We start from the raw sequence: 10928 nt of genomic DNA, 5'->3' as shown, positions 1-10928 counted from the left end.
TGGTTGGATGGTATCACCACCTCAATGGACATGAGTCTGAGTAAGCTCCGGGAGTCGGTGATGGACAGAGAAGCCTGGTGTGCTGCAATTCATGGGACTGCAAAGAGTTGAACTCAACTGAGTGACTGAACTGAACTGATAACCATTTCTGTGTTTAATCTTTCTCATCTCCACCCCAGAGCAAGTGTAGGCAGTGACTAAACTCAGTTTCACAGATGAGTCTTCAGTTCAGTTCAGTTCAGTCGCTCAATTGTGTTCGACTCTTTGCGACCCCATGAATCGCAGCATGCCAGCCCTCCCTGTCCATCACCATCTCCCGGAGCTCACTCAGACTCACGTCCATCGAGTCAGTGATGCCATCCAGCCATCTCATCCTCTGTCTTCCCCTTCTCCTCCTGCCCCCAATCCCTCCCAGCATCAGAGTCTTTTCCAGTGAGTCAACTCTTCCCATGAGGTGGCCAAAGTACTGGAGTTTCAGCTTTAGCATCAGTCCTTCCAAAGAAATCCCAGGGCTGATCTTCAGAATGGACTGGTTGGATCTCCTTGCAGTCCAAGGGACTCTCAAGAGTCTTCTCCAACATCACAGTTCAAAAGCATCAGTTCTTCGGCGCTCAGCCTTCTTCACAGTCCAACTCTCACATCCATACATGACCACAGGAAAAACCATAGCCTTGACTAGACGGACCTTAGTCGGCAAAGTAATGTCTCTGCTTTTGAATATACTATCTATGTTGGTCATAACTTTTCTTCCAAGGAGTAAGCGTCTTTTAATTTCATAGATGTAAAATGAGTCTTAAATCTGTGTTAATATTCTAATGTCTTATATTTTTGTTAGTATTTTTTCCAGTCTTCCCCATTAGTTGTTGTAGACTTGGACCTAAAACGCAGACTCCAAGAGTGTTTCATGCGCCAGTGACAGGAAAGAATCCATATTGAAGGTGTATTAAGTGCCCTGCTCCAACCCCTACGGGCAAGAGGGAGGATTAAAAGTCTTAATCAAGTGTGTTTCCAGCTGCTCCCAGGTCCCGATTGCCTAATTCCCAGACAAAACAATAAGGAAACGAAGTTAGGCTGTGGTAGGATCATTACTATTGCCCCTTATTTTTTTCCGCCCTCCCACACACACACACGCAATGGAATGGACTCAGCTACGGGACGTCTGAACCGGGTGCAGTACCCAGCCTTCAGGAACAGGCCCAGTTCTAACCTCCACCGCGGATTCCTGCTCAATCTCTACGTTGCAAGACCATGCAGTCATTGCTCGCCCCGCCTGCTGCTCCCGTACCAAAGTGACGCCTCTTCCGCCAAAGTTGTGTCGCCTCCTTGCGGCGCCTGCGCACTGTCCCATTACGGCGGAACTAATCCGGCGACCCGGCGCTTTGACGCATTTAGTGCCAGGAAGGGAAAAGGGGGACCACAGAATGCGTCACACCCGGAAGTAGGGAGCCGGAAGTGGGGTTGGACAGGTTATTCCCCAGGGGTGGGGCAGCGGAGGCCCAGGAGGAGGGGGAAAAAAGAAGGTGGAGGATCCTGGCTGCTAATCTGAATCCATACCGATTCTCTTAGACCTCAGAGACACAGAAAAGACAGAAGGGTGCCTCATCCGCTTTCCTCCGCTCCTCTGTCTTCTCAGCCTTAGCCATGGCGGAGGCAGGGGCCGGGTTGAGTGAGACCGTCACTGAGACAACGGTTACCGTGACAACCGAGCCCGTGAGAAAGGCTGGGGGCGGTGCTGTTCAGGGGTCTGGGAGATACCGGGAGGGAAGGGATAATGAGAGTTGCTGGATGGGCTGGGCCTAGGGATATGGGAGGAAGTGGGTTTGGGGGAATCGCAGAGTATTAGGGATTTTTTTGGTGTGTCAGAGTTGGTGCAGAAGGCTGGTCAAGTAACATGCAATAGAGTTAAGATGTAGGTGATACTGCTTGGGATGGTGGTGTCTGTAAGTACTGAAAGACCGGGAACTTGGCGATTAATGAGCAAGGGATGTGCTGGGGGAAATGAAGGGTTGTGTGAGAAAGCATGGTTGGAAACTCGCTGTAGGGAAACTTGACACTAAGCATGCTTATCAATAAATATTTCTTGAAGGGATTATTGCAAACGGAAGCAGAGGGAATGAGGGAACAAGAAAAGGGAGATTATGGGAGTATTTTGAAAAATCAGAGATGTAGAGAAAAAGAACATTTTTGCAAAAACATTGCATTCAAAGGAAGATGTTCCTGTCGGGCTTAATAACCCTTTGATTAAGGGAGTTTAGAGTAATAGTAACTAGAGATGCCAGGATGCTGGAGAATAGGTGGATAACAGGTTGGGAGGGCTGGGCTTGAGGATGAGAGATGTGAGGACAGAGTCATTTCTTTAATGGGAAAAAGAACAGGGGTTCTGGGAAAAGGAAGGGAGATCAAAGTTTAGGGATTGGTGATTGAGAAAATAATTTCCATGTATTAACACCACCAAGGATAATTTGGGGAGGAAGACGGAGGAACAGCGAGGATTATATTTTCCTTTGAAGATTTGCTGGGACTTCCCTAGGTTAGGAATTGTATCTTCTCTGTATACTAGTGGTTACTAAGAACAGAATTCCTCAAGGGACTCCTTGAGGTCAAAAACCTGTTCTGTTTTATCTTCTCCCAGCCTCAGCTCCTCTGTTGCTGTGTTTGTGATCCTGAACTGGGGAAGGGAAGAAAGGAGGCCCCAGGGAGGAAGCGGGAAGAATTAGTAGGAGGGGACTAGCTAGGTATGCCTATCCTTCTTAACCTTCCAGGAGAACCGGAGCCTAACCATCAAACTTCGGAAACGGAAGCCAGAGAAAAAGGTGGAATGGACGAGTGACACTGTGGACAATGAACACATGGGCCGCCGCTCATCAAAATGTGAGTAATTGTTGCCCCACAGTAACACTGGAATCCTGGCTCCCCTCAGCATATCTTTTGTCTTCCGGCATTCACTGGCCTTCCCGAAGCCCCCAGATGCTCACAGTCCTGTGGCTGCCTTGGTGGTTCTCTGGTATCAAGGAGAGGAGGTTAAAGTTAGAGGGAAAGAGGTAGGGAGGGGCTTGAATTTCGATGTGCCAAGGCCTAAAGTCAAGAGGTATCTGAGGTGGGAGAAGAGGAGCTTTGGATTCCTGCCTGGAAAGGCAAGGTGGGTGGGTGACAGAGTCCCAGAGTGTAGGCCTGGGGAAGCTGGATCTGGAAGGTAGAAGAAGATAGTAGGAAATAGGAATTTTGACTGAGATCCAGTGGGAATGGAACTGACACTACATCTGAACTCTTCCTCCTTTTTCACTGGGCTCCTGCATCCAAATCCAGGCTGCTGTATTTATGAGAAACCTCGGGCCTTTGGCGAGAGCTCCACGGAAAGTGATGACGAGGAAGAGGAGGGCTGTGGTCATACACACTGTGTGCGGGGCCACCGCAAAGGACGGCGTCATGCAACCCCGGGACCAAGCCCCACCACCCCTCCCCAGCCTCCTGACCCCTCCCAGCCCCCTCCAGGGCCAATGCAGCACTAAATTCCTCGCTCCCCCACCATTCCTGTGTCTGTCTGGCCCTGAATGTACTCATGTGGCTACTCGGGGACTAAACCCACGATTTGATCCCTTCTCCAGCCCCCTCCTCCCCTCTCCTCTGCCTGACAGAGGGAAGAGGGAGAGGAAGGTGGACAGAGATCCTGGAATTCTGACTTGCTGCTATTCCAGAACCCAGGCTTCTGGGTTCCCCCAGCCCTCATTTCTCCTTACAATACCCAGCCTCCTCTCTCCAGGGATCCAGGCATCTTGATCCCAATCTTTTTCCTTTGTTCTCACTGCCAAACTGCCTGTCCTGGGATCCAGTTATCTTGGCCCCTAGCACTCTCTACTTGAGTTCCAAACAGCTAAATTGGGTTTCCAGCAGCCCCAGCTTTCACTGCCAGGGTCCTAGTCAGATTCCAGGCACTCTTGCTCCAGCTATGCTTGTTAATCCTGGCTTTAGAGCTCTTCCACTAATGTATTTATGTCATCCTAACTCTTAGTCGTTGCCTGTGGGATGTGAGGTCTTTTGTGAGACCTCAGAGCTCCTAGCCCTTTCCCTCCTCTCCTGCCCACTTCCCCTAAGCCCTTAAGAGGAGTTAGGAGAGAGGGAGGTCTTTGTCATTTTCACCTTTAATGAGAAATGGAAAAAAGAAATGGGCATGTCCTCTCCTCACTGTTCTCATGTGACTAGGGTTTCTGACAAAACTGGCTCCAAGACTAGTCACTTAGAGCCCACTATCTCCTCAGCCTTTGGTCTTCCAACTTAGGAGACAGGTCCAACCCGGCCCCGGGGGCCTGGGTCCCTGGGAGAGGATGGAAAAGGGAGGGAGCCAAGAGATGCAATCTCACTCCTTCCTTCCAAGGCCTTGATGTCTCTCCCAGCCCAGATGTCCAGCCCTCCCAGCCCTCCCCACCCCTTACTGGGATCTGGATATCGTTTTCCAGGCCTTTTGCTGTGCACGGTTGCAGAGATCAGTCAAATCCATACCACCACTGAGATCTCATTTATTGCCACAAATGCACAAAATAAATAACCCAACATCACAAAATGTGTTAAATATGGACCCATTTATACATATGGGGAAAGAAGTGAGGCTATATACACAAGGGCAAATTTGGGGTGTCTGGGCCGTTCCCAGGTTGAGAAAAGGAGAGGCAGCACCATTGGTTCCGTGTTATGAGTATGTGCCATGCTCATATGGAGCTGGCTGTGGGGCTGGTCGGGGAGCGGGTTGTTGGTTAAGATTCTTAACAGGAAATGGCTGTAAGCATGGAAGGTCGTCAAGGTGAAATAGAACTGTCCTGCCCCTGCATCTCCCAAAAAAAGAGAGCCCTAAGGCCCACGGCTGAGTTAAGCCTCTTGTTTCAGGGGAGGAAGGTCTCCTTTGTCTTGAAGAGAAACCTTAGAGTGGAGGAGGCAGGGAAGCCCAAACCTCAGAGCTGTGGAGAGGGCACCGTGCTCTTCTTTGCCAGGAGGAGGGGCAGGGGTGGGAGGTAAATATTTGACCAGCTGGCCCTCTGTGTGTTAAAAATGGGCCATTTACCAGTACTGATGGGGCAGGACCTGTTCCCCAACCAAGCCTGGGAAATATAGAAGGGGAGGGATCCCTGGGGGAAGTACTGAGATAACCGAGGGGGAGGAGCATCCCGAGATGGGGGGAGGAGGTTCAAGAACTCCGCCTTGGGCATGGATGTGGAAACAAGGCCAGTTGAGGTCCTATTTGGAGAATATGGAGGGAGGTCCGGGGTGCTTCTCAATACATTTGCCCAGTGGGCGCGGGCAGGATCCCTGGAATGAGTACGGATGTCCGTGCTCATTTGGGCCAGGCCAGAACGGGGATTGTGGGCTAGCTTCTCAGCCTTCCGCGGGCACGATGCGAAGCTGGGCGCGGGCGTCCCGGGTGCACAGCAGCGGGAAGACGCGCTCCCCGAGGGGACCGGGCGCCTGGAAGGCGAAGAGCAAGTCGAGGGAGCGGCCGTCGTAGAAGGCCACGCGGCCCCGCTCCCAGTCCAAGTCCACGCGGATGCGCCGCGGCGGGGGCCTGGCGCCGCCCAGAGGGGTGGGCTCCGGGGCGGTGAGCGCCCACAGCCGGCCGCCGCGGCCCTCCACGGCCCACACGGCGCCCGCGGGGCACAGCCCTACTCGGCCCTTGCGGCGCACCGACTCCCCGGCCGCGCCCAGGGCGTAGAGGCTCTCCCCGTCGTCCTCATCGTCTCCGGAAGAGTCTCCGAGGGAGGCGGTGTCGGCGGTCTCCACCTCCCAGCAGTGGCGGCCAGCCCCGAAGCCTTGCGCCCCCAGCACCGCTGGAAGCTGATCGAAGCGCGCCGGGCCGTCGGGGGGCGCCGGTGTCCCCGGTGGGGCCAGTCGGACGCTACGGCGGTCCTCAGAGACGAGCAGGCGGCGGTGTGCGGTGCCAGGATCCAGGGTCAGGTCGGCTGGAGAGAGGAAGGCACGAGGAAGACCGTGTGAGAGGGCTTTCCCAGGCGGAGGCGGGGTCGGACGCAAGAGGCTGACAACCTCGCAAATGAAGAGTAGGCCTGGGCGAGTCCCCGCTAGCGCTGATGGGCCACTTCCTTCTGGAGAGTTGGGCCTGGAGAAGGACCCTGCCGGCCCAGGGCAGGGGCATAGCGCAGAGGTTCAGGGAGGGGTTGCCTGGGTTGTGGACTTGGGGAGAGTGAACCTGGACTGACTTCTTGGGAGCCAGAAGACCGATACGTCAATCTGAAGCATCTGGGGCAGGGCGTGGGAGCTGGGTCCACAGGATGGGAAAGGTGGAGCTAAAGAGGAGGACTGATACCAGAAACCAGCACCCCCAAGTGAGGGAGTGGGCAGAGGGAGGAATCCGAAGTATCCTGAGAAACCAGCCCACCACCCACGGAAATAGGTGGGAGTAGACAGGCCTAGTTCTATAGGGAGGGTGGGGCGGAGGAGAGAGAAGGCGGTGATAGCCAAGGGACCAGAAAGAATTAGTCCTTGACCTTGTGTGTATGAGGTGCTTTAAGATTTCTGGACTAGGGTTACTAGAAGCCATCTGGTTTGGTGGGATGGTGGGTGTCCAACAGGGTGGAGCACCTTCTCTAGGCAGTTTAAAGAGGGGCAGAGGACAGCCGTGGGAGTGATGGAAGGAACTCCCCAGAAGCTGCAGAGAAGGCCCAGAGCCCCAGGGGCAAGGAGACATGTGAGTTCCGGGACACTTCTGGAAGGGAGTGATGAGAAGCGGTGGCAGCAGAGATTCTTCAGAAGCACCTGACCTCCAGGGGTCTGTTGTGTGAGTGTATGAACAGGAAAGGGGAGACTGGCTGGAACATGAGGGTTAAGGCTTGACCTTGTTATGGGTTAAATCGTGTTCTCCCCTCCCCTCAAAGATATGAAGTCCTCCCAAGACCTCAGAATTTGACTGTATTTGGAAAGAGAATCTTTATAAAGGTAATCAAGTTAAAATGAGGTCATTAGGGTGGACTCTAATCCAATATAACCCATGTCCTTATAAAAAGGGAAAGTTTGGACCCCAGAAGTGTGTCTAGAGGGAAGTGTGCCTAGAGGAAAGACACAGGGAGAATGCCATCCCCAGGCCAAGGAACACCTGAGGCTACCAGAAGCTGAGAGAGAAGTCCTGGAACAGATTCTCCCTTCCAGTGATCAGAAAGAACCAATGCTGTTGACACCTGACTTCTATTTCTAGAATCATGAGACACTAGATTTCAGTTAAGCCACTTAGTGTGAGATGCTTGGTTACAGCAGCCCTAGGAAATTAAGAGAGACATCAAAAAGGACTGGATCATATCTGAGAAAAGGGAACAAACTAAAAAGTCTCTCATTTAGTTCCCTCTCTTCTGCCCTCCTTACCCGTCAGTCTGTGAAGCATGTTTTTGACCACTGGGTAATCTTCGGGGAGCTCATCCTTTGAATTAGATGCCTTGGGTGATGGGGCATCAAACCTGGAGGGATGAGGGAGAAGGGTCAAGAAATTGGTAGACACCCTCTGCCGTCTGATGCCTGCACCCCTCCCCCACTCACATCTCTGGGGCAGAAAAGGATGAGGCCAACCCAGGAAACCTGTCTGGGAATGGGGACAAAGATGTGGTTCCCGTGACAAGGTGATGGATGTGGCCACTGGTAGTGGAAAGGAAGAAACAGTAAAAATGGAACTCACCTTCTCCGTGTCATCTTCATATCCTGGAGTGGACAGAAAAAAACAGGTGTGAGCTCTGGGCTGCATCCTGAGGGGAGCTCCCCACCCTCAGGTGGCTGGGTCTGTTCTGATGAGGGCCCTCTCCACATCTCAGAGTGATCTCCCATCTTTAGCCCCATGTGCTCCTTATTCCTCTCACTCTCCCCTTCTTCTTGCATGACCTTTCCTTCCTGTCCATCACCACTTTCTCATCCCCCTAACTCCACCCCCCACCATCCACCTCCCTTGCCCCAGAGCCACGCAGTTCCCCTTCCCTAGGATCATCCCGGCCTTATTCTGCCCCCAGAGTCCTCACCTTTCCCTGCTTCCTCCCCACCTACCTTCTCTGTGTCAATAGCCCCTATCCTCATCCACCTTCCTGAGGGTGTATCCCAGATAAACATCCAGCTTTATCCATCACAGAGACCAAACACATACCTAGAGTCCTTAGGCTAAGAGTTCCTTTCCTGAAGTCTTATAATAAAACCGCTTCCCCTCTTGCCATAAAAGCCCAGTGGCGTTTATTGGGCCTTTTGTTCTGTGTCTCTCTACCCTGACCATGGAGACAGCTGGACTTGGATGTGTCCCAGAAGGCCCCGCCGACCTGCAGGGCACCCTGGGAGCCAGGAGAGGGCGTGGGATGCTCCCTCTCCAAATTCTGGGATTCCCTCTTTCGATTTCTCTGTCCAGTGGGGAAGACTGGGGCAGACCAGAGGGATGGTGAAGGGAAGAGGGGAAAGACAACTTGTCTAGTTATGCCAATTATACATAGACTAATTAGGTATATGTAGACTTCAAAGGGTGGAAACAAGACTCTAGACCGGCTCGGCGGCTGGCGAGAAGCCAGTAGGGAATCCGGGGCGCCTGGGGGTCGAGCAAGGGAACGGGGATGGTTGACCGCCAAGGAGTCAGAGGCCCAGGAGGGACGCGGGGGAGTGGGAGGGTGGGTGACCAGGGTGGGAAGTGGAGAGGAGCCAGGGGTCCCCAGGTTGTTCTCCCGGACCTTGCCTCCACCCGTGTCCGCCTCTGCCTGGGGCCCTGGGAGGAGCTGAGAACAACAATAACAACACAGCAAGGTCTAGACCGGAGCGCGGGGAGCTACCCCAGGACGCTGCAGGAAAGTCTGGACCTGCCTCTCTTCTTCCCTCCTTTTGACAGCCCCCCTCCTTTCCTCCACTCCCGCTTTTTCTCCGCCCTCGCTCCTGCTCCTCCCCTGGGCGAGTTCCGATCTCCCTCACCAACCTCCCAGGCCCCCAGCTCGCTCCCGCCCCCGTCTGCTTCCTCCCCTTTCCTCCCCGCCGGGCCTCCTCCTCACGGGCGCCCAGTGGCCTCTTTCCCAGCTTCCCAGTTGGCGCGCTCTTCGCAGGGCCTCGGGGGTCTCCCCGCGTTCTGTCTAGTGCCCCAGCCCCTTCTCTGCCTCCCTAACCCCTTCCCTCCAGCCCCTCTAACAAGAGCCGGGCATCCGTCCAGCCCCCTTGGCTCTGGGCACAACGTCAACTCCTTCCCGCCGTGCGTCCCGGCAACTCTCAGTTGACAGCCGCCGCCCCCTCGTCCTCAGCTGGTCTCTTCCCAACTCCTTCTTTTGCCTAAACTTCCAGAAGGGCCCCGGGTCGGGAGCTGCTGTTCTCCCCAGCCGATCGCCCCTTCCGCGGACAGCTGCGGACTCGCGAAGCGCACCCCGCCTCACCTCTCCCTGCGGGTCCAGGCAGCCCATGGTAGGGATGCGCCCGCCTCGGCGTTTCCCCGCGCGGGCCCCGGGCTCGGCCAGCTTCTCCCGCAGCCCGCGGCTGATGCGCACCTCCACCGCCAGCCGCACGTTAGACCTCAGGCTGCGGCGGGGGCACGGCAGGCCGCAGCACGGACAGGCGGTGGGGGGCGTCTCGGGGCCGGTCGCCGGCGGGGTCCCCCAGCGGCGGGCCAGGCACGCGCGGCAGAAGCTGTGCTCACACGCCAGGAGCACCGGGTCCTCGAAGGGGCCCCCGCACAGCGGGCACGTCGCCAGCTGCTCCAGACGCTCCACCAGCCCCGGTCCCAGAAGCTCGGACGCCTCCATGGGGAGCCAGCGCCCGGGCGCCGTCCCCTCCGCGACCACCGCGACCGCCTTCGGGGGCGCAGATGGCGGGGCGCCTCGGCTGCTGGCTGCGTCTCTGCCCCGCTCTCCGCCTCCCGCATTAACTTTCCGACGCTTTCCTGGGATCGCCTCCGTCTTCAACCAGTCTGTCTCCACCAATCTCCCCACCACATCAGGCTTTATAGGGAGGGAGGAGGCCCCTGCGGGAGGTAAACATCAGGCCTTGCGTAACACCCCATCTGGTTCTCCCGCTTCCCGGTAAGGTTCGGGGGAGGAGGGTGGAAAGGACACCTAGGTCTCGAGCCGAGCCAGGTGGTCGCTAGGAGGCGCTCTGGGGGCAAGGTAGCAAAGTAGCAAGGTGTGGGGTGCGTAGCCCGTGTCACCACCACCCCACCTCCCTCCAGAGCCGGGATCTCGCCTTCCCCTTGGCCTGCAGTGTGCAGGTGGGCAGGGTGCCCAGGCTCGCTTTTGGTATGTGTGCCCACATCGCCAGGGTATGAGTCATTCCAGGTGGCTGGCACACCTACATCTGGGGGGCTGGGGGCACTGAAGACAGATCTGGTTTATGTGGCTTTGGCAGGCCTCTGAGCGCTGGCGAGTGGCTGTCATTCCAGGCGCCTCTCTCCATCTGCCTGCCTTACCTATTAAGGGCTTAAGGGCACCGAAGCTTTGGGGTAAGGGGTGGGAAGCAGGCGCCCACACTCCTGCCTCAAGGAGTCCGGGTCGGGTTCTCTCCGCTCTGCCTTGGGCTGGCTCCCAGGCCTCTCTTGTTTCTTCCTATATCTCTCTTGCTACTTGTTTCTGTCTCTTTTCCCTGTGTATGTTTTTATTTCCACTTTTCTCTCCTCTCCTTCTTTGGTGTGTGCCCAAAGGTTATCTATTTTCACTCTTTTGGTCAACTGAGGCCCAGACAGCTGGCATTGTCAAGGTCACACAGGTGATGACCCGAAATGAAGCCATACCCAGATCTTCTGATTTATGGCCTTGCTGTGACTCCACCCTGCCCCTCTTTAATTTCATATCCCTAGAGTCAGTTCAGTTCAGTCGCTCAGTCGTGTCCAATTCTTTGCGGCCCCATGAATTGCAGCACGCCAGGCCTCCCTGTCCATCACCAACTCCCGGAGTTCACTTAAACTCATGTCCATCGAGTCGGTGATGCCATCCAGCTATCTCATC

At 55.3% G+C, this 10928-nt stretch overlaps 2 protein-coding genes across 2 annotated transcripts; one reads left to right on the top strand and one right to left on the bottom strand.

Annotated features, from left to right (window-relative positions):
* Positions 1 to 1461: 1461 nt before the first annotated feature.
* PPP1R11 (protein phosphatase 1 regulatory inhibitor subunit 11) lies at positions 1462 to 4534 on the top strand. Its single transcript, XM_068960725.1, has 3 exons — positions 1462 to 1710; positions 2763 to 2871; positions 3307 to 4534. The coding sequence occupies exons 1-3, from the start codon at positions 1642 to 1644 to the stop codon at positions 3507 to 3509; spliced, it is 381 nt and encodes a 126-aa protein (XP_068816826.1). The 5' UTR covers positions 1462 to 1641; the 3' UTR covers positions 3510 to 4534.
* An 830-nt stretch (positions 4535 to 5364) lies between these two features.
* On the bottom strand, positions 5365 to 9734 carry RNF39 (ring finger protein 39). Its single transcript, XM_068961068.1, has 4 exons — positions 9369 to 9734; positions 7664 to 7686; positions 7357 to 7448; positions 5365 to 5945 (listed from the first exon to the last, which is right to left on the bottom strand). The coding sequence occupies exons 1-4, from the start codon at positions 9732 to 9734 to the stop codon at positions 5365 to 5367; spliced, it is 1062 nt and encodes a 353-aa protein (XP_068817169.1).
* Positions 9735 to 10928: the final 1194 nt, after the last annotated feature.

This window comes from Capricornis sumatraensis, chromosome 22 (genome assembly GCF_032405125.1).
Source record: "Capricornis sumatraensis isolate serow.1 chromosome 22, serow.2, whole genome shotgun sequence".
Taxonomy (NCBI): domain Eukaryota; kingdom Metazoa; phylum Chordata; class Mammalia; order Artiodactyla; family Bovidae; genus Capricornis; species Capricornis sumatraensis.
Note: the sequence above shows the minus strand (reverse complement) of the source record. Positions and strands in the feature narration are given on the sequence as shown.

Excerpts from the sequence above, each read along its gene's own strand:
- PPP1R11 (XM_068960725.1), top strand. The coding sequence starts at position 1,642 with ATGGCGGAGGCAGGGGCCGGGTTGAGTGAGACCGTCACTGAGACAACG. Across the intron at positions 1,711-2,762 it reads TTACCGTGACAACCGAGCCC|GAGAACCGGAGCCTAACCAT; the intron begins GTGAGAAAGGCT and ends TTAACCTTCCAG. Across the intron at positions 2,872-3,306 it reads GGGCCGCCGCTCATCAAAAT|GCTGCTGTATTTATGAGAAA; the intron begins GTGAGTAATTGT and ends ATCCAAATCCAG.
- RNF39 (XM_068961068.1), bottom strand. The coding sequence starts at position 9,734 with ATGGAGGCGTCCGAGCTTCTGGGACCGGGGCTGGTGGAGCGTCTGGAG. Across the intron at positions 7,687-9,368 it reads GCCTGGACCCGCAGGGAGAG|GATATGAAGATGACACGGAG; the intron begins GTGAGGCGGGGT and ends TGTCCACTCCAG. Across the intron at positions 7,449-7,663 it reads ATGAAGATGACACGGAGAAG|GTTTGATGCCCCATCACCCA; the intron begins GTGAGTTCCATT and ends TCATCCCTCCAG.